The sequence below is a fragment of the Platalea leucorodia genome, assembly GCF_965183815.1.
Source record: "Platalea leucorodia genome assembly, chromosome: 5".
In the NCBI taxonomy this organism is placed as follows: Eukaryota; Metazoa; Chordata; class Aves; order Pelecaniformes; family Threskiornithidae; genus Platalea; species Platalea leucorodia.
Genome location: NC_138827.1, coordinates 14,928,988 through 14,954,837, shown reverse-complemented (window position 1 = coordinate 14,954,837; position 25,850 = coordinate 14,928,988). Strand labels below are relative to the sequence as shown.

Here is a 25,850-nt window from a genome sequence, read left to right as displayed (position 1 = left end):
GAGGCTTGACTGGTGTTGATTGTTCATTTTCTTTCTTCCATGCCACTTCTTTGACAGTTGCTGCATGCTCTGATCTGGCCCTGCCAGGCTGTGCATGTTGGCTGTCTGACGGGGGGGTGGATGCTGGTGCTGCGCAAGCCAGATGGCTTGTGGTGATACAGCGGGGAAGAGCTGAGCCTGCCAAACCTGCGGGCCTCTAAGGCTGCTCTGGGCTGTGCAGCTTGCAGCTGCTGCCAGTGTGTGCAATAGGGAGAAGCTGGGCTTAGTGGGGATTCAGCTGCACCCTCTGAAATGCTGCCTTGCGTGTCTCTCCAGAACAGTGCAGCATAACGAGCTTTGGCCTGAAGAAAGCGAGTGGGAGGGTGGTGCCATAAACATCATGCTAAAGTGGCTGGCTTCTCCTTTGGCTAGTCTGCAGCTGCCCATGGGGCAATGTCCCCTCTTGTCCCTGCCCTGGGTGCCTGAGCCTGTCCTGCTCCTGGTTTGCCCTAGGCCTGGTTCAGGCTAGAAGACTTGTGCTCTCTGCCAAACTGCTTGCTGGGTGGAGCAGCTTTCGGGAGAAGGCCAGAGAAAGTCTTGTGAAGTGGAAAAACGACTTCAGAGAGCAGGGCCACTGGGCTGTGACACAGGGGTGGGGCTGGGAAAAGGGTGTGGGGAGAGGAAGCGCTTGCATAGCGAGTGACACCTACAGCTGCAGGAGCTGCTGTGGGCAGTGCAGGTAGCTGCCTCTAGCCCAGCCGCTGCCAGGAAGGAGGTTTGCACAGCTTCTTGGCTCTGTCCCCATCCTCTGGGCTCCGGAGCCTCCTGTGAAGCTTCAGCCTTGTTTGGTGAATTGAGTTTTCCAGTTGCATGAAAAGGAGCAGCCACAGCGGAGACCCTCACAAAGCTGTGCTGGGAGCTGAGACCCTGGTGGGCACAGCAAAGCCTGTGAGCCCCAGGAGCTGGAGCCACTGCTGCGGACCAAGGCTGCCAGGTCGGGGACCAGGGAGAGCAAAGCCAGGTGACACCGTGCATTGCCAACACAGGCAGACCAGACCTCGGAGCCTCGCTCACAGGCATGCAGGCTTCCTAAGGCTCCTCCAACCTGCCTTTGAAGAGCTAATGGCCGTGATTGTGTCATGCTCACAGCAGATGAAAGGCAGGGAACAGGCTCCATTGGCTCTTTAATCCTCTGCCTGGCCTGATCCTGCGCCGGCATCACGCTGTGTTCAGGGTGGACCTGCCAGTTTCTGCCCTTCATCTCCCCAGCCTCCCTCCCGGCTGCCCCGGGTGCAGTAGGAGCCTGGCAGGGCTGTAGGTGCAGACACTGGGCTGGGCAGACGAGTTACTGGAAGCACCAGTTTGCAACACAGGAGGTGAAACAGGTTGGAACAAGGCCTAAACTGGGCTTATAACCTGAGGTCTTGGGGAAGTGGGGTGAGGAGGCAGCTCCTGGGGAGGGAGCTGGTGGGAGCAGGGCAGGAAAAAGGCCAGGAGGCAAGAAGGGACGATGGCCATAGGGAAATGGGCCTTTCTTCAGCCCTCCCTGAAATGGTCACCGGTCACTGTGGAAAAATGTGTTGAGACACAAAGAACAGAAGAGATGATGGTGGCAGTGAGGGAGAAACCACAGAGCAGCAAAACGCTGGGGGCCACGAGCAGCTCAGGTGAGGAGAGGTGTGGGCATGGGGAGAGGGTGAGCAATGGGCTGGTGCAGAGCCGCTGGGTGCAGGGCAGCCGGGCTGATTTTTGTGCTCCAGAGCGCAGCAGGCGAGGCTTTCTGTTGGCTAACACTTTGCAGGGTGTTTTTTTTCTCTTTTCTTCCTATTTCGCTTGCTGTTCCAGGCAACCACCCCCCCCAATAAAACGAGGCTGAGCCTTCCACAGCCCTTCCCGATGCCTCTCCGGTGCAAGGCCGTGGTGTGCACAGCTACTCTGCAGGCTGCTCCAGCAAGGCTCGGTTTATTCCTCCTCTGGGCCATTACATGCTGGAGAAAAGAATGTGGAGCCGGGCAGGGAAGCCTGCGAGCATTACTCACTGCTCCCAACTCCAGCGAGCAGGGGGGAGCCCAGGGTGGTTTCTTCTCAGGAACGCCAGGCGCTGGAAGAGGGGGGATTTTTTTTTTTTTAACCGCAGTTTCTCCGCGTTTCGGAGGGTTCGGTTTGCCCCTCGCTGTTTCACAGAGGTGGGGAAATGCCGAGGGGCCTGTCACAGGAAGGGCAGTAGAGAAGTTGGCTTAGCTGCGTCCTGGCTCTTGAAGCCACCAGCCATGGCAGACTCAAAGGAGAAGACACGTAGGGAATAAGCAGTTCCCTGGCTACCTCCTCCTCCTCTCCAGCTAGGGGCTGTGGGGGGACCAGGAGGTTTAAAACGGCCACCCACGGCTGAGCACGTCCCCCCGTCTGGCTCAGCGGCAGTGACAAACCAGCATTTCTCAGGCTGCAGAGACAGCAGGACTCAGCCGCAGATCCTTGCAAGCCACCCAGCCCTTTCTCGCCTCCCTTTAGCTGCCCGGGGGGAGCTGGCTCAGCTAAAGGGAGCTGAGCAAACATGTTTTATGCCCTTTCTTCCCCAGAGCTCCCAACTTTCGCTCCTGCTGGAGACAGTCACTGGCACTTCACCTGCAATTAGCTGGTGACCTGGAAAGTCACCTCGCTGAGCCGCTTATGGAATCAAGCCACCGCCAGGAATTAGTGATGTCCTTGGCAAAGGAGACGGTTGCGGCTCTCAGGATTTAGCCCTGAAGGGCCTCCTCATTGTCTCGTAGCCGTGTCAGGGAGTGGTGACCAGAAACGGTCCCCGGTTGGGGGGGGTCCCATTCTCTCGTTAGCAAGCGTGTGCTGCTTCAGGAGAGGTGCCAGCTGGCCGCATGCAAAAGTCCCAGGAAATCCCAGAGCATTCAAACAAAACTGGCCTCCTTGCGGAAGTCCCCTCCGAGGGTGCAAAGCATCAGCTTCAGAAAATGGGCTTTCCGAGGTATCAGTTCAGGGATGGGACTGTGGGTATTGGCCGTGCTTGCGGCAGGAGGAGTCCTGGTCTTTGAAGTTGCTCTTTGCAGAGGGATTGCTGACCTGGAGCCTGCCCTGACTTGTATTATACCCATCTGTAATCTACTTTAGCAGGCCTTACTCTAGTGAACTGTGTCAAGTATTGAAAATCGCTTACAGCAGTGGAGCTAGCAGTTCACCCAAGCTTACCAAGTGCTCTGGCCACTGCCGTCCAGCTGGGCTTTAGTCATGCTGACAAAAAGATGAGATGTCCAGATTGTATCAGTCTTAAGAAGAATCAGAGGCGAGAAATGACCCAAGACTTTCCAGAGGGAAAAACATAAAATCCCCAGGGCAGTCTGGCCTTGAACAGTTAAGAGATTTTTGTCTTATACAGAGCAAAATATCTTGATACTAGCATTAATTTGTTTGCTTGCCCTCCTGGACTGGGTCAACATGGTATGTGCCTGCCTGCTTTGGGCTAAGAAAACTGTGTATTAGTCATAAGATGACCAAAGCCTGCCCTGAGATGTCCCAGCCCTGAACTGAACCCATCTTCATGGAAGGCTCCCAAGTGCCCAGACCGAGAAGAGCATTCCTGAAGCAAGGCGCAGCAGGGAGGGTTTCTCCTCTCACCATCTGGCCACCTCCCAGCGACCATCAAGAGAAATGCCGGAGTTTGGTGTAGCTGTTCGTTTCTTTCCTCTTTCACTGCCCATCTGATGTCCCGCTGCTGCCTTGTATTCAACCTCCATGTCTTATCTACACTGCCACATTGCTCATTTATTTGGTGGATCGTGAGTCCAAGTGCAGCACCTCTTACAAACTGCTGCGAGCCTGGTTTCTCCTTGGGAGGTTCTTATACCTATCTCTGTTCCCAGCTCTTATTCAGGGTTGTCAGCTGCTGTCTGGTCCATGTACGCCCCAGGGCTGGAGGGAACCCGTGGCTAGTCCTAACACAGGCTGCTCCAGCCGATCTGGCTCTGAGCAGGGCTTCACTCTGCTTGTGGGCCCTGCTGGTGATTTGTTACCATTTGCATTGGAAATGCAGGTCTCCTCCACCCCGGTCTCTGTTTTCCCTGATGACTGCAAATATGGTAGGTTGGTATTTTTCCCAGATGTCAAACAAGTCAGTCTTGACTCCGGATTTAATTTGTCATTACCTTCTCTTTAAGTGGAACACATGACAAAGCAAGCAGGTACAGATTCTTTTACTGAGGCTCTCCCTCATCTAAGGGCTAAGAGGGGTTTTCCTCTTCAACTCCAGAGCCTTCTCACAGGCCTAGAAGCAAAACAGGTAATCAAGACTTGAGGCACTTGCTATTTCTAAGCTAAACCCCCAATCTACCCCTAATCTAATTCATGGCCTTAAATGGCAACAATCAAGCAGGAAGAAAGCACCAACCTATTCATTTTCCTTTGTGGGTCATCTTTAAAACACATTTTCTATGAACAAAATTCCCGAAGCATACACGTAACTGGAAATTCCAGCGCTCTGGTCCTGTCTGTACTTGAGATTTGGGATGAGGAGCTAACAGTAACAGAGCTGAGCCAGCTGCTCCCCTTGGACATTTCTGTGTGCAATGGCTGTGCTCACAGCAGCCCTGGATGACTTCTGCACGGCCCTCTGTGCATCAGCAAAGCAAAGGGTCGTATCTCACACCTGCAGCCAAAGCTAGAGTATTTAGCCTGGTTAGAACCCGGATTGATGATTGTTGCGTAAATGACCAGTGAACCTGAAGCCGATGGGTTTATATTTAGGGTTTTTCCTGGGAGAAAGGGGGTGGTGCCCCACAGCCCCCTTGTTAGCACCAATGCGTTCAGTGCTCATGGGTGTCCTGTCTTCCACATCCCGGCTGCTTCCAGCCCACAGTGTGAATCGGGAAAGGATCCTTCTCCCAAATGCTCCAATGCCTCCCCGGAAAACCAGGGCGCTAACCCAGTGAGCGCCCCGGGGGCCGCATTACAGCGCGGCAGGGGTGTCCCGCCAACCCGGCGGGGCTTCCTCGGCCCCCCGCTCGCCTGCTGAGTCACCGCTGCACCCGCAGCTCCTCGCAGGGCAGATTTACGTTTTCGGAGCCGACTCAGGGCTTTGCAGGGTGCGGGCCCGGTGTGAGTCAGCTGCAGGGGTGGCAGAGCGCCCGCAGCTGGGAGCCACCAAGGGCGGAGGCGGCCGAGCGGCCGCTCGCCTGGATCCATCTGTCTCCGATGCCTCAGCACCGGTGGCCTTGGGGCAGAGGTGAGGGAGCCAGGCCCTCTGAACAAGCCGGATTTCGCCTCCGCACCCGCTCGGGGCAGAGAGCTGCCGCCCTCAAGATGAGGGCGCCCACAGAGACGTGAGGAGACAGCACAACTGAGGCGGGCGTCCCAACATGGACCCGCCACTCCCATCATGGCGACGCCGCTCTCAAGATGGCGCCGAGCAACGGCTGACACCGCCCCTCCCTCCCTCCCGCCGCACGCCGGGCCACGCTCAAGATGGCGGCGCGGGGCGGCCGAGGGGGCGGCGGGGGTGTGGCGAGCCGCGGAAGCCGGGTCATGGCAGCGCCGGAAGAACCGTGCGGCGGCCGGGCCGGCGAGGAGCCAGGCCGGGACGCGGCTGGTTTGAGCGGTGCCCCGGGGAGGCGGCTGCGGTGGCGGCGGGACCGCGCGGCCGCTGCCATGTTCCGCTGTGGAGAGGTGAGCCGGGGGGGGAGGGGGGGGCTCTTCCCGCCCTCCGCTCCCCGCTCCGCTCCGGCCCGTCGGAGGGCCGTTAACCGGGGCTGTAGCGGGGCTCGCCCTCAGCCGCCGTCTCCCTGGGCTGGGGCTGGGGGGAGCCGGGCCCCCCTCAGGGATGGGGGCGAGGCGAGAGGGGCTGGAGCCGGCCTCGGGGGCGGTGAGGGCGCTCAGATGGCGGCGGCGGGGCCAGGATGTGCCGGCGGCCCCTCTCCCCGCGGGGCTCGGCCCGGGCTGCCCGGCGGCGGGGAGAGGCCCCGGGGAGCGGGTTGCCGAGGCGGGCCTGCCGCCGTCTAACGGGGCTGGGCACGGGCGCCGGAATCGCCCTCCTCCGGGGCGCCTTTGTGAGGAGTTTACAGGGGCTGTGAGGTGGGACCAGCTCCCCCCCTTCCCTTTAGGGGACGCCACGGCATTAATGCCAATTTGAGCTTCATTAAAGGTGGTGCTAAAGTCCCAGCCGCCCCCCGAAACCTCCGTCATCACGGTGGGGTGGGCTGGGGGCCGCGTCCGGTCCTCGCACCGCGCCAGGCAGCGCGCACCCCCTTGCCGCCATGTCAGGCGGCCCGGTGGGCCTGGGGGGCGATTGCTGGGGTGCCTTGGCCACCTCGGTGTCGAAGGCAGGCAGCTTGGGGTGGAGGAGCAAAGGGGCTCTCCTGTCCCCTTTGGAGCCCAGCTGTCGATCGTGGGGTTTCATATGGTTAAGTATAAGCATGTTGCAGAGAGCTATGGGTGATCTGATGCTGGACTGCAATTTTGTTTGTGTGTGTGTGTGTGTATATATATATATGTATATGTTTATATAACTCTTGAGTTTATTGAAATGGATGGCACTTAGTTAGAGGAAAGATGTAGAAAGAGGCTGCTGCGTTATATTTAGAAAGAATCAGAGACAGTCACTTTCCAATTGCAAAGTAAGTGGCAAAAGTGGAATAAATGTAAACTTTTTTTCCCCTCATTCTAAAGTAGCCAACAGCGAAAGAGTGAGTGAAGGTACTGTGGCTTTGTGTGAAGTTTTGCACTACCTCCATATTGCCTTCTAAGGGAAAGCTTTTGGTTTCTTGATGCAGATGGAAGTACTTAGAGATTGAAGCGTTTCTGTTTTGTCTCACTTTATAAATCCTTATGAGACTTGGGGTATATGTTTTCTCACAAGCTTTGCTGAAGTTTCTGAGCTAGTAGCTTTTTTTTTTTTCTTTTTCTCCCTCTTACCTGCCCCCAGGAGATCGTAAGTGGGGAGAGTGAGGAGGAAAGTAATGGCGTCAACTTGATGGAGTTCTCAGATGAGATCCTTTTGCACATCCTCAGCTACGTCCCTTGCACAGACCTTGTCCTGAACGTCAGGAGAACCTGCAGGAAACTCGCAACGCTTTGCCTTGACAAGAGTCTAACCCATACAGTTTTACTTCAGAAAGACTATAAGGTGGGGAGAGTAGCTTGCTTCTTCTGTTAGCTATGAAGACAAATCTGACTTCTGAAAAAATGCCAAGAAGTAGAACTTTCCTATGTGTCTCCATAAATGAACTGCTCTTGAACTCTGAAATCAAATAAACAATAAACTGTTTTATAAAAGCATTTGTTTTCCAGAATGCTTTGTTAGAACAGCTCTGTGCTCCCTTAGTTATATAAAATACCGTCAGTGAAAACTATCTTCTCTGTGTTTCTGGAAGCTAAAATGAAAGTAAACGTGACTTTCCATTTGTAGCTGTGGTTGTGTAAAGTTATCACTTTCGCAAAATACATTTTCCATGTTGTTGTGCAAAAAAAATCTTGTGCACATTGCTGTCAGGCATGCAGTCAGCTAAGCCAGAAATTGTATATGTGTTATAACAAAAATAAAGCTTGGGAATGAAGGGTGATATGTTTTATGAGAACTGTATCACCAAGCGCAGGCAAGGGGAAGCCTCTCTTACTCATTTCCAAAAGAGGAAACTGGATGAAGGAGAATGGAAACATTCTCCTTTCAATTTGAGTTTCCATAGATAGCTAGTTCTGCTGAAATAACTTTGCTGTTAGTGGAATGGAGGACCATCTCCATTTTCTATCAGTTGCTGAACAGATTTTGCCTCAGTCAGTAACGCAGAACTGCACAGACTAAGAAGCTAAAGGAATTGTAATCTTAAGAGTCCAAAGCATGGCCAACTAAGCCAGCTACCAGCAGTATAATATTTCTTAGGCTGTGCTAGCGTCTTGCGACCTTTGGATGAGCCACGTAATCTAAGTGCTAACCACTGTTATCCCCATCTTCAGATGGGAAACTGAGTCAGTACACACCATTGCCATATATCTCATTGAATCTGGTTTTGTTTGAGTACAGGTAAACAAAGACAAAGTGAAGCAACTGATGAGGGATATCGGAAAAGAGATTTACCAGCTGAACATGGCTGGGTGCTATTGGCTGCCCAGCTCCACTATTGATCACGTAACACGATGCAAGAACCTGGTAAAACTGAACTTGTCTGGGTGCCACGTCACCTCTCTCCGTCTCTCAAAGATGCTGTCCACGCTCCAGCACCTGCGCTCCCTGGCGATAGATGTAAATCCGGGTTTCGATGCCAGTCAGCTAAGCAGTGAGTGTAAAGCCACTCTTAGCCGTGTCTCGGAATTGAAGCAAACCCTTTACACGCCGTCATATGGTGTCGTTCCGTGCTGCACTAGCCTTGAGAAACTGCTGCTTTATTTTGAGATCCTCGATCGCTCGCGAGAAGGTTTTATGCTCTCTGGGCAGCTAATGGTAGGTGAGAGCAATGTGCCTCATTACCAGAACCTCCGTGTCTTCTATGCCAGGCTGGCTCCTGGCTACGTTAATCAGGAGGTGGTGAGGCTGTACTTGGCGGTGCTAAGCGATCGGACACCCGAGAACCTTCATGCCTTCCTTATTTCTGCCCCCGGTAGCTTTGCGGAAACGGGAGCCACTAAAAACCTCCTGGACTCTATGGCTCGAAATGTACGCCTGGATGCTTTACAATTGCCCAAAGCCTGGATTAATGGCTCTGGGCTCCTGCAACACTTGAAGTTCAACAACCCTTTCTACTTCAGCTTTAGCCGATGCACCTTATCTGGTGGTCACCTGATCCAGCGGGTTATTAATGGTGGGAAGGATCTTAAAAGCTTGACCAGTTTGAATCTCAGTGGCTGCGTTCACTGTCTGGCTCCAGAGTCCTTGTTTCGAAAAGCGGAAGATGACATTGACAGTAGCATTCTGGAAAGCCTGGTAGCGTCTTGTTGCAACCTGAGACACCTCAACCTCTCTGCAGCTCATCATCACAGCTCAGAAAGCATAGGGAATCACTTGTGTCAGCTTCTGTCCAGGCTAAAGCATCTGCTCTCATTAGCACTACCGGTTTGTTCCATCACAGATGTTGCTGCAAATGTGGAAAAGCCTCCCACGGCATCTAATTTGGTGCCCCAAACCTTTGGAAGGAAAGTCCGGATTGGGATACAGACATATCCGAGGAACTTAGCGGACCAGGCAAATCAGAAGATAGAGTCTTCGGTATTCTGGGCTCTGATGGGAAGCCTCCGATTTTTGGAAACCTTGGAAATAATTGGGTCCAGCTTTTCCTCTGCTATGCCCCGCAACGAGCCAGCAATTCGGAACTCGTTGCCTCCTTGTGTCCGGGCACAAAGCGTGGGGGATTCAGAGGTGGCTGCCATTAGCCAATTGACTTACTTGCAGAGCCTCACCTTAGCACAACTGCCAAATATTCTCACTGGCTCTGGGCTCATTAACATTGGATTGCAGTGCCAGCATTTGCGGACTCTTTCGTTGGCCAACCTAGGCATGATGGGGAAAGTGGTCTATATGTCTGCTCTCATGGACATGCTGAAACATTGCAAGTGCTTGAGAGATCTCAGGTGAGGGGCTGCCGTTGAACATCTCCATTTGGTTTGTGGATGTCCAGAAATGTAGCGTGTGGTTTGTTGTGGCTAGTGATAAAACTGCAAGTGTTCCTGTTCTGGTCAAAAATAGCTGCAATGGCTTGAAAACTGGGTATTTTCCTTCCTGACTTGTGGAGAACGGGAAGGCATTGCATGCTGTCCTTGAGGGCTCAGGACATGCCCTTTAACCAGTGTTTCAAGAGCAAAAAGGCTCTGTGCTGCAACTGCCTTCCTTTTAGATAAGGAAGAGTGGATGCTGCATATTTGGGAGCTAGCAGCCTGTCAGGGCTAGGTTAAATACTACATGCCTTTGCTGACTTTTTGGCTTTGTGTACATGTATATATCTTAAATTTCCAGGAAGGAAGAGACTCCTAAAATGTCTAGATAATGTAGAGTTCTTAGGTTTCCCAATGAGATATTTTTCTGCCTTTGGTTTCTATTAAAATCTTGCCTCTTTATTTTTTTATTTCGTTTTCTTTTCTTGATAATATATTGAAAACATTCCAGATTTAGAGTTTGTCCTGTTGCTGTTCCTCTCCTGGTAGGATTTAAAGGATCCTACCAAGGATCTGATCCTAAAGGGTGCGTAAAGGAGCTTCACAGTAACCAACATGTGCATATGAAAGCAAAGGGCACGAACCGTGATGGTTTCCTTGCACCAGTCCATATGAACACAAATGTTATTACTTTAGAAAGATGCTGTTTTTTCTTCTTTTTTCCCTAAATCAGCTTCTGTTGGTGAAAGTGCTAGATGTGTCAGTCCTGTTGTCATCCTCTGTTCACAAAATGGGTCTAAAATGCCTAACAGTAGTACCAGCAAGGTTGCTCCTGTGATCGCAAAGATAGTGTGACCAAAATTACTGCTCATCAGCTGAAACTGGTGTTTGTGTACATGTTCCTGATCCATTGCAATAGCTAAGGGAGCCAGGGTGGCTAAAACACCTCAGGAGGGTTTTAATTTTCCACGCCTTCCCATTTATAACAGGCAAGGAGTGTGTTGCTCTCTCATCCAAGTGATGGCAGCTGTTGGAAATTCAGTTGCTTAACGGCTTGGGTCATGTGAATGTATATTTAACCTTCAGGAGAGTAAAGAGCCATGGAAGAACTAAGATCTGGGGAAGGAGGTTTGGGTGTGCAGTGTTGCTTTGCTTGGTCTAGGCCTTGTAGTTTCCAGAGACTTTGAAATGGAGGCCAAGAGCGATAAAGATGAGAGGCAGGGTAGAGCCTTGAATAAAGGACGAACAAGGGTGTCTCCTTGTAACAGCCACGTGTTTCGTTGTAAGCTGTCATTGTTCTTTCTTGGGTAAAGTCTAAGGTTTTATATAGGTTTAAGAGGATTTTAACGTTTAGCACTTCCTCCTGATAATGTAGTTTCCTTTTCATTTGACTAGTTCTCTGCTGCTTCTACCCTTTTTCCCCTCCCCATTTTACAGGCTGAGAAGCTAGTTTAAGGGGATATTCCAAAGCAACATTGTCATCTAGCGAGGGAAAGGCAGTATTGCAACTATGGCTGTCGTGTCACAGAGATTAACCTAGAAACCTGCTGTGAGGAGGTTGCAGGGGCTTCTGTGCTTTTTGTCCTAAAATTGTAATGGACCAATAATGCTACTGAAAAATTTGAGAGGCTTCCCATTTCCTTAATATTAATTTTAAGCTATTACCCAAAGCGCTTGTGGGCTGTTAGGATCTCTTCAGGCAACGCTACCTGACCAGCAGTTGCAGGCTGAGACTCTAAAACAGAATTTATCAATTAACAGGATTAAGTTGCTGAGATACCCCCGCGTACTACAAAAGCCTACACAGAGATTATCCAGATCAGGTTGGGACCGACAGCTTGTTACCACCTAATGGATTAACCTTCTTGGTGCTCTTGGCCTTGCTGACCCAATGACTGGGATTCCCAAGTGCTCTGAGGCCCTGTAGTAAATCTGCGCTCAGCAGACGCACTCTCCTGGTGACACCGGCCCCCAGCAGGTTCTGTTTCCTGCAGACTGGTTTCTGTGAGGGAGTCATCCAGTTATGCTGTTAGTTAAAACATGGACCCCTTGTTGGTCAGGTATGGCTTCACCATGTCATTTTGTTGTCCTGCTCTGGGCTGTGATGTAAGATTGTGGATAGCCATGATAGAGGATCCTGTCTCTCTTCTCTGGGCCAAGTGTTTAAGATAAAGGTTGAATTGATGGTGGTGGTTCTTCCTGTGGGAGAGTAGTAGCTTTGATCCTTTGCCATCCTCTGACTGGGGAGGGCTGGTTGTGGTCACTCTCTTGGCTCAGATGCCCAAGTTCTGCATCACCATGTGTGCATTGTGAATTTTTCATGCCTGCTTCTCTAGGCGGTAAACTGAAGATGACCAGTTTGATCAGTGTTCGGTGCACTGGAACAGTAAGTCCCTATATCCACATCAGCTGCTCGCTGGATGTCAGGTAGCAAAAGCCAGGCTGTGCTTGTCATAAGACCAGAATGGATCTGCTGGTCAGATCTAAGGCCCATCTTACCCAACATGCTTTGTGGAAAACTTGTAAAACCAGGGTTGCTCCCTGTGGGTGCTGGAATTCTGCAGTTTAGGGCCTTTCTGCCTATTTGCGTCCTTGTCCTTTAGCACGCACTGTTCAAGAGTAACTAGCAAGCAAGAGATCTGAGCTTGCAATGTCAGGTTTGTTATGCCATACCGCTGGCACAAGCAGGTAGAAGGTTATTGCATGTCTAAGTGAAACAGGCGGTGGTGGACGCTGGCTGCTCGCATTTGCCAGCCCCCCATGAATGTGCTGTCTTCCCTCTTGTCTGAAAGTGGCCCAAGCATGAATTGCCCATTGACTTGGTTTTGTTTATTCTTGCAGGCTGGAACAGCCATACTTCTGTGCGGGTGCCCAGTTCTTCCAGGCACTGAGTCATTGCTCCTCTCTCCAGCGGCTTTGCATCGTCTCCCGGAGTGGGACTCTGCAGTCTGACGCAGTGATGTCATTCATGGCCAACTGCCTTGAGGTCATCATGTGCCACATGTTTATGGGAGAATCTCTTACCGTTTGCAAAAATCTCCAGCAATCTATTGTCCGGAGGTGAGTGCGGAAAGGGCTTGATGTGGGATTTCTGGAGCTGTTGAAGATTTATCTCCATTTCCTTGCCTGCCAAGGTTTATATGGCTTGGAGCACTTGTTCCAAGAAGCTAATAGGTACTGTGTAACTGCTTGGCACATGAACTAGCCTCTTATTTTAATAAGAGTGAATCAGTGAAATATTTGAAGGTATTATATGAATTTTTGATTCCATTCCCACCCATGTTCTCTGCAGTTCCATTGGCTGAGTTTAAGTTCTGGATGTAAAGCTTCATCATAAATCAAATGACACTTTTTGTGTAAACAAAACATCTGCCGACATCTTAAGTACTGAGAGATTTGACCTTGAAGCTTTCCTCCTTTCCCACAAGTGACTAAGATAATTCTTCGTCCTCTAATCACTTGTAAATGTCACTTACTGATAATCCTCTGGCAGCGCAATTCAAAGCTTTTAAAGGGTTGTTGTGAAGGGTTTTTCTTCGGGGGGTGTGCGTGGGGGAGAATTGGTACAAACTGCCTTTGCACGTTTGGCAGTTCTTAAATGCATTTTGCTTGGCCCCTTGCAGTGTTCTGAGGCTCACGTGGTGGGAAACGTTTGTGTGTGAGCCGTGAACTGCATTTGAAAAGAGAGCTTTTAATTACGCTTGGCTTGAAATCTTCTAATAGTGGCAGTCATCTTACAAAATATTTCCCATGCAACAGACTTTCCATTATTATTTTTTTGTCTATATGGCTTTTTCTCCGCCTTCAGTCTGTTTTCTTTGTCACCTACTGTTGCTTTGCCCTGTTAAGCTCTAATAAAAATTTCAAATCACACGGCATTATTACTGCATCCTAAAGGGTGCTCCTCCCCCCCAGCCTTTCTCCAGCTTCAAACTGACTTATTACACTTGGCTTGTTTCCGTGGATCAAATCCAGAAGAGCCTATGACTATATTAGCTACCTACCAAACTGCACACGAGATTGTTTGTTACAGCCTCTAAAAGGCTCTGTGTCCTTCTGGGGTAGTCATTGTTGGAAATATCTAAGTAAATTCCTTGCGATGTGACAAGGATTCTTTGAGTTTGTTTTTCACAGGGATTCATATCTGTAAAAACATTTCTTGGTGGATTTCAGTTGTGCTTTGGGGATCCTTAGAAAGAATCAAGAATCCACAGTTCCCGTTTTTAGTTTTGCCCTCCCCTCTGAGATGCCATTGCAGCACCGGCCAAAATTTTAATGTCCACTTACTGAGCAGAAATATGCTGTTCTGCGGTCTTTTCTCCCTCTTTTTCTCTGTCGTGGATGGATTCTCACTACATTCTGTACCTCTCAATAATTTAAATCCTGGGAACTTTCCAAAGAGCAGCTGATGCCTCATGGAAACGTTAAAAACTATTTTTATATTTAGCAACAGTTCTGGCTGTCATACTATTTTTCTTCTTTTGTATTTTATTAATAGAGACGTTTGTATGAAAACAGGATTTTTTGAAGTTGTTTTTTTTTCTGAAGAGAGCATCTGCTTCCACTGCAAATTTTACACCTGAAGTCATAATCCTCTATGACATTGTAATTGGTGGCTCTGGAAATGATTTTGATGTCACATAAGATTATGACTTCAGGAGGAGGATAAGCAGTGGGAGCAGATGCTCTCCTAAGCAACAAAGATCCCGTTCTCATGCAACTGTCTCTGGTAATAAAATGGAAGGAACAAAATACAGAAAATGATGTGTAAGCAAAGCCTGGAGTCTTCCACGAGCCATCAGTGAGTCTTTAACCACATGACTTTTCCAGTGATCCCATTCTCATCCTTGCACAAATGTGCCTTCAGATGGGGTCAGGAATTGACTTTCTCTTGACTGCATTTTGTCTACTACTCCAAGGGCAAAGAGATGTGCAGTAAAATCTATGTGCGAGCTAGTTCATTGCTTAAACCTGTGGATAAAGCCCTAATTCACACAGCATGGCTTCCTCTAAAAACGTGCTGCTAGTCGCTCTTTAATCCAAGTTTTAAATTGGAAGAGCTCATTGGGCAGCAAGTTTGAAGTTACATATCCTTGTGCCAGAATGAAATAAGGTGATTTATCTTTTTTTTTTTTTTGAATGTGTGCAGATGCTGCGCGTGTGGGGAAAACATGGAGAGTGGGTGGGAAGGAGGACGCAAGAGCAGGGAAGGCAAGGCTGTGAGCCTTTCTTTGTTTGCTCCCTTTCTTGAGCTGAGGGAATTGATCCATATTCCTCAGGTCCCATTAAGGGTTAGAGTTCCTGTTTTAGGGCTATGGAGATGGTCTTGTTTAGGCTGAGAGCAGCCAAGTGTTTTTGAACAGGGAGATGGGGCCAAAGTGACTCCCATTCTCCCAGTGCCTCTAAAAAGAGAAGAAATGCGAGCGGGAACTGGAAAGGCCTAGGGCTGGGCATGTACCAGTAGTTTGCTGCAGGTGGTAGAGCTGGGAGGGCTTGCAAATGCCATCTAGTGCAGTGCAATCCTTTTTCAGACATGGATGCACAGGAGGGTTTGGATCCAATTTGGGGAGAACAGACTGGTTTCAGCTGTGGAGTTGTAGTGGAAGATGGTGTATATACAGGGTGTGGTGATGGGTGCTTGGGTATTAAATCTCCTGCATCACACTGATGGCTTAAAGCCTGAACTGATTCTCAAACTCCTCCCTTTGACTGTAAAATAAGGTTAGTATTATGTATTTCTGTTCTACTGGCCTGAAAAGAGAGTTGTTCTCATGTCTGTCTCTCTAAACCAGGCCCTGTGGTGTCCAGCTTTCTTGTGGGCAGTTTTCTGGTTGAAGTTTGCTGCTATTTGGGACAAAGTAGTTTACGTATTTAAGTCATTAAAAGCCTCTGATTCAGTTCTGCCTCTTTTGCAATGGAACACAGTAAGCTGAACAGCACTCATCTGGAGCCCTCATCAGCAAACAAGAGGCTTGCAAGGGCAAGGTCTCCTCTGAGCTTTAGAGAAGACTGTTTCCCTCTGGGCAGATAAATCATTGCAGTGTTTTTCTTTATTCTTTTTCCTTCTGTGTGAATGGGAGGGGTAATCTCCTTTATGGTTCAGGGAGATACTTTGTGCACATAAGAAGGGCCTAGTGGTTAGAGTGGGAGATGTGGCTTGAGTGATCCATATCCACTTCCCTGATCTTCCTCAGATTTCACATATGACGGTGGTCTAGTCTCAGTTTCACTGTAAAATGACTTTTTTTTTTTTCCCCTATCACATGGTGCTCAGCTGCTGCCACACTTCAGATAGCAGCGGATCTAACGAACACAATGTTTTCCCTTTTATGCTTGGACCCTAACTTTGCCAAAGAGCTTAGCTCCAAGCACATGTTGTCTTTGTTTAAATAACTCTTCTGTTAAAACCACTACAGTGGTAATTCCAGAAACACTAAAATACCACAATTCAAGGACCCACAGTTGTAGGCTCAAGCGTGACCCCAGACCTGTTGCTGCGCGAAGAGGCTTCTTTGCAGAAAAGGGAGATTTGCTTCTCCCTTTTGGGCTGAGTTGCTGCGCTGGGATTCTTTCTAAATGCTTGCAAAGAGCCCTGTGTCCAAAGCCCGGTTCGAGGGGACGGGGCTGCCTTCGCACAGCTTTCCCCGAGGGTTTCCGCACTGTTATTTTGTGAATAGTCAGTAGATGGAGCTGTGACCTATGGAAGGTGTCCCACTGCTTACTGATGTGTTGCATACTAAATAATCGTATTTATACGCCTGTATTTCTCTGCCCCAGAAATCTTGCGGGCAAGGAATTTGGATGACTTCAGGGTTGCACAGCTACGTGGCGTGGTTAGTGGGCACTTCACAAATGTGCAGGAGAAGTTGCTTTTCTGGTGAAGCTTACCAGCAGAAAACAGGCTGGAAGAGGGGATGGGAAATGCTTTGGCAAATATCCCCATGGCCTCAAGGACAGATTTTATTTTCCAGTGTGTTCCTTCAGAATTTTGTCGGTTTTAGCTTAAGTGTTTAGATAGCTCCTATCATTGTAGTGATTTCAAGGACTCTGCATCACCAGACAATACAAGCCTGTGAAAAGTCCTTGAAAAAACACCTTGGAGAAGATCAAGAAAGCAACAGTAAAAAAAAAAAAAAGCCAAAGTAAAACAAAAAATCTCTGAGAGTGCGATGTCATTAGGGATTCTTCATACATAGGGGGAAAGTGTCACGGCATAGAGGTGGGTTGTGATTTATAGAAGCACAATCCAAGATAAGCCATGGTAGAGAGCGTGGTCAGGAAGCGAAAGATTGTGGTGCAGCTGAAGTGTGTTTTGGGGAGGTGGGTGGGTAGCTGGGCTCAGCTGCTCACGTCTCCCAAAAGCACTGTTGTCATCTCCTGCGGTCTGATAGCTGTCGGGAGAAAGTGCAGAGGGCTGGGGCCGGCTGGGGTCCTGGCGTAGCATCCCCCAAGAGCTGCGGGGTGGGGAGTGGGGGGCTGGCAGTCCTAGCTCAAGCTCTCGGCCCCTGTTCCCCTAGCCATGCTGGCTACCTGTATCCACCAAATGGCTTTGCAAAGCGACTGACTCAGGTGACTCTGAGGGTTAACCAGTGCTAGCAAGTGTGGAGAATTTTACTGTTTTAGGACAGTCTGCCTGTTCTGGGGATCCAAGACCCAGAGAAAGAGAAACACTAACTTAACCTTCTTTCTGCCTGCGTCAGGTATGAGCACCGCTTGGTTTGAAGTGACTTTCACGATAGGACTCCTGCCACTTTCCAGGAATAGCTATTTCAGTCTGAATTAGATCTTACTATTCAAGCTTCTGTAGCATTACCCAAATTTTCCCCTGCTTGTTATTGTCCCTTTTTAACATGAAACTCTTGGCTGAATCTTACCTTTTCTCAAACTGCTGATTCCAGTGGCCCTGTGTGGCTGTGAGAGCCATGATGCTCGCTGAAGGGATGAAGCACCCTCCTGGGATTCAGTTGCAGAAATAGGGCTTCCAGGTGGGAACATGGGGATGAAACTGAGTATTTGGAAAGTGCTGAGTGAGCCAGTCCCTCTCCTGGCATTTGGCACAGGACTGAACTATCACAAATGAATTTTTGCTCACCTCAGAGCTAAGCGTTCCCCGCTCCCTTGCTGCTGTTGCCCTGGATATCCCTGCAGTATTCCTCTTGCCTGGCTTCTCGTTGTGGGCTCGGCCTCAGAAAAGCCCTTTTGGGTAATCCTTTTTACTGTTAGATTGGGTGGGAGGGGGCTGTTAGGGCAGTAAGTGAGTGCAGGATCATCTTTGAATTCAGCAGAGTCCTCCAGCACCCCTCCTGCACTGCCCACCTGACCAGTTCAATTGTATTGACACTGCAAAAAGCTGGTATTACCACCCAGGGCTTATTTGAGATTTTTCAATCTGTTTTTGCATCCCTTCACCACCTTCTCTTCTTTCTGACCTTGAAAAAGTCCCTCTCAGTACACTGCTGGCTTTCCTGGGTCCCAGAGCCAGCACGGTAGCTGCCAATCCCACTCCGCTAGCCTAAGCATGTTGTGGGCTCAGGCCCTGCGTCTGATTGCAGAAGACTTAATGTATCGCTAGGCTGGTGTAGTGAATCATTAGCATCCTGTTCCAGCTTTCATTGTCTGTTTCATTTCCTGCTCTTAGAAACCCCTGAATCATTCTGTCACAGACTGAATAATAAACTGCATCTTTGTCAGCTTGCGTTACCCGAGAATTCGTTGGCGGGCTTGGCGAAGGTTGACTCTGCTTGAGGTGTGGCCCAGACACCTTTGCTTCTACCAGGGATGTTGTTTATGGGTGGGTTCAAATACTTTACAAGCCAGCACGGCTTGTGGGACCACCCCCAATTTGGCATATTAATGTATCTTCTTTTGGGGGTACTAACATACCCTTTTCTTAAATGCATTCCTGTGGTTGACCCAAATGGCTTGTTCTAACGGCTAGGTCATGTGTTTTGAAGGGAATTCAGTCCTGAAACCTTCCTTGGAGGGTAGATTGGCTTGTGCATGAAACAGGTTTCAAGGAGTGTCCTCCTCTCTCTCTTGGCTGAGAAATAATGTTGGAATAGTACTGTCGTGCTTTCTCTTCATGAGGGTGTAAAAGGCTGAACGGAAGCATTAACTGCAGCTTTAAAGCATTTCCATAGTAAAATAAATCTAATTGAGCAGTTATTGCAGTAGCTTTTTAATTTGTGGAAGAGATTAGGAAATAACTTTCAGCTTGCTCTGGCAGAGCACTCCCCTAGGACGTGTCCTGGGCGCTCTGGCATCGCTCTTTGGGTTCTTATTCCCTCCCCCTCTAGTTATCTGGTCACATTTGACTGATGCAGAGTTCAGCTGGCAAAATAATGTAAGAACCTCAATCTGTGAGCATGTTTGATATAAACCTCAGTTCACAGGAGAAGTAGCGGAGTGTCATTCATGTCTTACAGAGAGGAACCATGTTAGAGAGATGTAATTTGCCTCTACTTGGGATGAGTCTGACGTGTATTGCTCCTTCCCCATGACACGGTGCAGTGGCAGAGGATGCTGCATTGAAGATAATGGGAGAGTTGGCAGTGTTGTGTGCGAGTGACTTCCAGAGTCCCATCTACGCCCCTTCATCTCAGGTTGGAGGCTGTGTTTAAGACACCCTGAAAGGAAAACATTTTATGGAGGAAAGATCTCATTGTGTGGAGTTAAGAGCAACCTGAGGAATCACAACAGCTTTCCTCAGGAACTTTTGAAGTCCATTTCTGAGGTTAGAAAATGAAGTGTGCTCAGCGCTGGTACTCTGGCAGGGTTGGAAGTCAGAATGGCGCTAACGAACGGGTTTGTTTTAGAGTCGGTGCATGGAGGCTTTGGACCCCTCTTGAGAGGCTTCTGGGGGATGAGTGGGGGGCAAGGGTCCTGCCTGCTCGCGGAGGAAGGGGCCTGGGGGAATCCCACCTGCAGCTTTTTTTTGACGTGGCTGGAAGATGCTCTGGAGAAGCTTCATTTTACGCTGTTGGCAGTCACTGTAAGCAAGGAGAGCTTTTGCAGTTTCCTGGTACTGGGTTCAGGGCACGGCCAGTGGAACAAATTTTAAGTGTATGTCTGGCCTTCCCTGAAAAGATGAGAAAAGTGTGTGTATGTATGTTGGGTCATGCCACTTGTCAGCTGCTCCAGCTTGTCCTGGCACTTCCTCCATTCCACTCTGCCATGCTTCAGGGATGGGAGTTTCCAGCCTGGCTCAGGTATGCTGGCTGAAGCTTTCAAGACAGATGCCACATTTGAACTTTCAGATGTGCACGTCTTCCGGTGAAAACAGACTTACGCTGTGCCTGGCAGAGGATTAACAGGGTTTTTGTGCATGTAGGTGAAAGAGCTGTGTAGAGGGCAAAAAAATGAGTTGGTCTCAATTCTCTTCTCCTGGGAAACTTGTGCCTCTCCGGAAGCAGCTCACCAGCCTGTGGGGAAGTCAAAACAGAAGGGGAAGAAGGTGTGCGACTGCAGCAGAGATTGGTTTGCATTTGTGAGAGTCGTGCAAACCGGTCCCTGCTGTGCTGTGTTCCCCCAAATCAAGCTTCTCCTGGTTTCCTTCCTTACTTTTCTTCTCTAGAGCCTCTTTTCCCATAAGCTCATCAGTTTGTTGAGTTCAAAAATCTGGCCTTGATCCGCTCCTGATACACCGTATTTCCTCATTTTATCTAGTGTGTGCTGCTTTTGTTGCCAGTGCTTAATTACACCACCTTGCGTGCCCTTATTCCTGCTTGCCAGCTTTTGTGAAGTGGGATGTGCTGAAATGTCTGAATTTGGCGTAGGGCTTTTCTTAGGTTTCTCTGGAAATCTCAAGGGGAAATACATTCTTCAGTCCTGAATACTGCCTTATCCTTTCCTTACAAGTAAGAGAAGGTAAGTTTGAGCAGCACCTAATGCAGTGGAGCTGTCATCTTTTGGGGTCTGTGGTGCAGGGAATTGCAGGGGGGCATAATCCATCGTTACAGGCTTGCTGGTGAGATTCTCCTATGGCTTTGGGCTGCCCTTTAGCTCTATCAGCGCATGGAGTCCTGGGGACTCACCGGCCTCTCTGGAGAGGTATGCCTGAAAACACACACTGAGAGTGTTTGCCAGGAAATAACTGCATTCCAGGGGGTGACTCTTTTGTCTAGCTAAAATCGAGGAAATCTGATCAAAGTGCAGCCTTTTTTTTTTTTTTAGACTTTTTCTCTTTCTTTTTGACTTTGTCCCTGACCTACATATTGGATCCTGCCACGCTGGTTGGAAGTAATTGAGACCGTAGTGTTAGGCTATTTACCAAGCTGTTCACTTGAAAATAACCTTACTGTGTCCAGTCCACACCTGTTCTGGGATAATTTTGGAGGCAAATAACACAGCACCATTAACCCTTTCAGCAACCTGTTCAAGATCTAACTGTAGAGTGATGTTATACCTCTGCTGATGCCAGGAGGAATTTGTGATACAGGGTGCGCTTCGCTGTTTGTTTCCCAGCTCCATGAATGATTCCAGCCAGCTGCTGAAGCCAGGCCCACTACATGTCCACATCCAAGTGAGGACGCTTCGGAGACCTCCTTGTAAAAGTTCCCGCTGGGTGGTTGTTGGTTTGGTGTTGAGTCTGCTGGACCAGAGGCTATGCTGGAGAATGTGTGTGTGTGTGTATTTTCTTTGTTATCCCAGTGGTTGTTTCTGATTAAAGGATCTGTTTTGAAGGGGCTGCTAGTCAGTTGCCTAGAAAACTTGCTTTCATTTAATTAATCATGATGAGTTTAGTCTGGAGGTTTTGTAGGAGAGAGCAAGCAAGCATATCCTTGGCTTCTTTCCCTTGGAAAAAAAACAGGGTTTCATGTCTGAAACTGCAGCTCTTTTGTCTCCCCAGGTCGACATCCTTCTCTGTCCTTCGGGTTTTAATTTTACAAGCCATGCGCTTGCAGAGGTAGATCCAGTTTGAAGTCCATCCAGGTGTGGAATGAGGAAAGAACCGTCAAGAAGATTACAGGAGCTATTCTGCAACTCATTAACTCGATCTCTTCCCCTTCTTGTTATCTCCTCCCCATGCCTGGGGCCTTTTGAACTAGTGCTCTGAGTGTTTCTCACTTAATCTAGCCCACCTGGACAGGTGTATGAAGAAAGGAATTGCCTTCCGGGGAAGGACTAAAGGAGCATAGATTGCGGAGGGAGTCTGCTTTTGGGAACTGCTAATCCCAGTTTAACATTATGACAGCTGCTCGTTAAAATCAGGGTGTTTTTTAACAGGCAGTTAAAGGAGAGGCTTTGCACGCACGTTTAGCTGAGAATAATAGTGAACCATGTGCATTTGATTTTTTTTTTTTTCTTAAATCACGCAAATTGTACATGGAAAGAATTCTCCGGCGTCAACTTGCTGGGGTATGGAATTTACAAGGTTTGCAGTAACATACAGTTTCCTGTTGAGGGGGGGGAGAAAATTACAAAGCTTGCTTTTTTCCTTTTTTTTTTTTTTTTTTTTTTTTTTTTAAGATCAAGTTCAAACCTCTCATATAAATCCAGCGTCTTTGGAAGGTATACTTACTGTGTTGGGGTTTTTCAGTTGTCTTGGTGGCAGATTGTCATGTAAACTTGTCTAGGTTCTTGTTTTTATAGCTACATGTAAAGGCTGCTTCTAAACTACAATTTTGTATAGGGTGAGAAGGCAGCATGCAGATCTAATTTAGGAGAGTCTATATACAAAGAAAGAAGCAGAGGTTTCTTTGCCTTAGGGAGATGGCTGTTTCTTCCTAGCTGAACTTCAGTAAACTTGGTCTATTAACATGATTTTCTCTGCAGGACTGTGGTGTTGGATAAGAAACATGAAGAGCTGAGGCAGAGGAGGGACTATCAAAGAGACATTTGCTGTATTTTATGTAATTTCACTGCAGACTTTACCAACTGCCTCCCAGATCAGTGGTTATTTGCTGGTTGAATTCTTGTAGGCAGTGCTGTGGAAGTAAGAAACTGCGCAGCTCCTACACAAGCCCCCAGATCCACTCAAGGAGCAGTGTCCTTTTCTGCCAGCCCTTAGGCATGAGGCATGAAGGGCAGGTCTGTGATGCAGAAAGATATAAAATTGCCCCGGGTGGTTTTGTTGCTGGAAATCCTTACTCCTGCAGCTACTTAGGTTCAGGCAAATTAATTTAACCCACCAGGACTGAGCAACTAGCCTTGGAATGGGAGTTTCTCTGCTACATTTTTGGCAGCTCTACTCCAAATCATTTGTGGATGGGATCATCCTTTCTGTCTCCCTGGGAAATGCCAGTCTCTCGTGGCCTTTTCTTCAGCTGGCTGTATTGCTACCTGGGATTTTCACGTGTGTTTCCAGCAGCTGAATCTCCAGCCGTTCCTTCTCTGTTTGACAGAAATCTGTCCGTTTCAGAGCTAGAGATGAGCCGGGAATTTTCCAGACACACATCTGTATAAGAGAAGTTTGTTGAGCAGTGAACTCCTCTTTCGACCCAACACAACTTGGTTCAGCCTCAAGGGCCTGGTGCTGCCAGTTTGACTCTGCCTCCTTTAGAGCGATAATGAACTGGGCCTTGTCACACGATTCGGAGGAAGCATTTTGGTGGCATCAGGCTAATAGTCACAAGTCTTTTAATCTTAAGGGTGTAACTTTTAAGCTGTAGCATAACTTCCCTTTACTTCCCAACTTTAAAAGACTGAACTCTTGTTATGCTACACTGAGTAATACTATTTCTCTTCCCCCATGTTCTCTTACTCACCAGGTTGCTATCATGTAGAATACTTGCTGATGGGGACTTGGATTATTTTTGTATGGCTCTTTTTACATTGTATAAATGGCTTTAATTTTTGCTGTTCTCTTCCTCTGCTCTGTAGTTATAACCCTGCTGCTCCTCTCTCATGTTGTCATATCGGGCATCTCGCTCGCAAGGTCTGGGACGTGTGCTGGAAGGCAGACCCAGCGGTGTGATGTAGGCAAGAAGAGCTGGGAGGGCAGGAGGAGAATGCAGATTTTTCTAAGAGGGGACCAAAAGGCTAAGGCTGTAGATTCAGAAACTGGAACCCAAAATTCAAGTGGCAAGCAGGGATACTTGTGTGTGTTTCTGTTAGGGCAAATTCCTGTGATGCCAAGACAGGTTTTGTGCAACTTTGATTGAAACAGAGGCTGCAGTGTGTTTGTATGTGTGTGTGTGCATGCACACTTAAATGCTTATCTGCAGATCTGAGCTTTCTAAACTTGCTTGTGCTCTAATTGCAGAGTGTAGACTGCATGCAGAACAACCCAGCCTGAAGTGATAATCCCAGGCTCATCCCTGAGGGAATGCCTGGCACTGCTCTGGCCTGATTTTCTTAATGGCTCTCCAACTTGCTGCTGGTTTGTAGGTAGTTTAAATTGTTATCTCTGAGCACCTTGCCCAGCTTAGGCAGAGCTCTTAGGATCTCTGGTCCTCTAAGAATACCTGTATGTTGTGATTTTTTTTTTTTTTAAGAAAAAACATCTTCCTCCCTCCCCATGTTAGGCCTAATTTGGGTTTGTGTCAGCTCAATAGACTCACTGAAAAGGGCTGCAAGCCCAGCCTGCGCTCCCTGCTGACGCACAGGAGAGTGGGAGGCCTTGACTTCCAGCTGCCCCTCCTGCCTCCTCTGAACACCCCTTCCTTGCCCCCACCGCTGCATGATCTACATCCATGCAATCCCCTTCTTCTGCACTGGAGAATTCGTGTTTCTACTCGACTAATAACCTGTGTCTGATTTAGTTTCCAGGCGGACCGCCCTGCATTAAATGTCGTCATTTTCCCTCTACTTCATGAGGACTTGACAGAGGTCATCAGAGATGTCCCCATGCGGCATTTGGATGAAATTACCTTGTTTAAAAGCAGAGTGGCCGAGGAACCTCCCAACTTGTGGTGGTGACTGTCACAGCATGGAAAGGACAGTCAGCATGAACAGATGAAATAGCTTCTTGTTGGCCTGGATTCCCTATCTTCAGCTCCTGGCCACCTCACTGGATGCTGTACAATCACTTTAAATAGGTGCAATTGCAAAATAAAAAAAGCTGGTCCTTTGCAGTGGGGAAACATCTATTGGATATTGCTTGCATCTGAAAATCGTGTCTCAAAGGCTTCTGGAATCTGATGAGTATTTCCTTGTGGTTAATATGAATTTCTTTGTTATTTTACTGAAGTTAAAGGTAAGAGAAACTGACTTAACGATGCTCTTTTCCCTGTGTCGCCTGTATTTCCTAAGGGTCCCTGTGTATTTTGGCAGTGTGCTTTGTGATATTGGTGGAAATCATTCTTTGCTTCGGTCAGTTTTTGGCAAGGTAGAAAGCCTAAGCCAGCTAAGAGGCACAAAAATGTGTTGCTCAATTGAAGTGCATCACATCTTTTCTATGTTACAAATATGCATTTGTAGCCACGCACATGCAATCACAGATATTTAAAGGTTTTTTTTGATTGAGAAGTGCCACAAGGACTCTTTTTTTATTATTAGTTTTTTTAATAAGAAATTAAGGTCATTAGCGCCTCGACCATGGTATGTTCTTGCTGATGCCATTTCCATCAGTTGGTCTGGTGGAAGAAGTTCTCAGCTCTTTTGGAAATCCTTGTCCTAGGGTAGATGGTGCCTACAGTGAGTAAGTCGAGGCTCAGACCTGATTTAAATGCAGTCTGTCTTGCAGTGTAGATGGGAATGTAGTGTTCCAGTTCTGTCCTTAGATCCCATGCCTTGAGCTCATGCTAATTTTAGAGATGTTATGAAGTATTTTCACAGTGTGATTTCAGTCAGCTTCTCTGCTCCACAGAACTTCCTCAGGCATCAGTAGTGGTCTGGATCACTTTCATATTGCCTTATTTACTGAGCACTTTTGAAAGCATCAGACAGCTGTACCAAAAGCCAAGTTATGAACTCCTGGAGCGACGTTTCTGGGTGGCAGTTGGATTTTCCTTTTGCTGGAGTATTTTGTGGTAGCGCACTGGGTCTGTCTTCTGCAAAACAGCTATCAACCGGAGCTAACTTCTCCACCTGTAATCTCCTAAACACTCCCTAGTGTGTTGAGCAGTGCTTTTCTGGAGAGACCCAGTGTCATCCAAAGATGATGTCTCCATTTCCTTGTCAGCATTTTCTACACAAGATGCCATCTCCCAAACGCTGTTCTGTGATCAGTGGTTCGTAGGAAGCCTGGTCTCATGGGACAGATTTTAGAGCAAAACGCACCTCACAGCTTTGGAGGACTTTCCCTCCTTACTTTCCCATCAGTCAGGTGTGAACCTGCCTGGAAATCTGTCTTGCTGGTGTAAATCTTGAGCCAGACTGTGGTAACCCTTGTGCTCAGGTAGTTCACGGTG

At 48.4% G+C, this 25,850-nt stretch overlaps 1 protein-coding gene across 2 annotated transcripts; it reads left to right on the top strand.

Moving 5' to 3' along the window:
* The first annotated feature begins 5,483 nt into the window (after positions 1-5,483).
* FBXL18 (F-box and leucine rich repeat protein 18) lies at positions 5,484-24,412 on the top strand. Of its 2 annotated transcripts, none has more exons than XM_082314398.1 (6): positions 5,484-5,646; positions 6,902-7,102; positions 7,997-9,537; positions 12,400-12,618; positions 21,022-21,079; positions 24,261-24,412. In XM_082314398.1, exons 1-6 carry the CDS (start codon positions 5,506-5,508, stop codon positions 24,312-24,314), a joined length of 2,214 nt encoding a protein of 737 aa, XP_082170524.1. In that variant the 5' UTR covers positions 5,484-5,505; the 3' UTR covers positions 24,315-24,412. The 2 variants fall into 2 exon arrangements, 1 of the variants encoding a protein (XP_082170524.1); XR_014228412.1 differs by lacking the exon at positions 21,022-21,079 and adding an exon at positions 23,762-23,886 and having other exon boundaries at positions 5,485-5,646; positions 24,261-24,343.
* The last annotated feature ends 1,438 nt before the right edge of the window (positions 24,413-25,850 follow it).

What these genes read in the sequence shown, in the direction of transcription:
- FBXL18 (XM_082314398.1), top strand. Translation starts at nt 5,506, where the DNA reads ATGGCAGCGCCGGAAGAACCGTGCGGCGGCCGGGCCGGCGAGGAGCCA. An exon ending in CCATGTTCCGCTGTGGAGAG is followed by an intron (nt 5,647 to 6,901) that starts GTGAGCCGGGGG and finishes ACCTGCCCCCAG; the next exon opens with GAGATCGTAAGTGGGGAGAG. An exon ending in TACTTCAGAAAGACTATAAG is followed by an intron (nt 7,103 to 7,996) that starts GTGGGGAGAGTA and finishes GTTTGAGTACAG; the next exon opens with GTAAACAAAGACAAAGTGAA.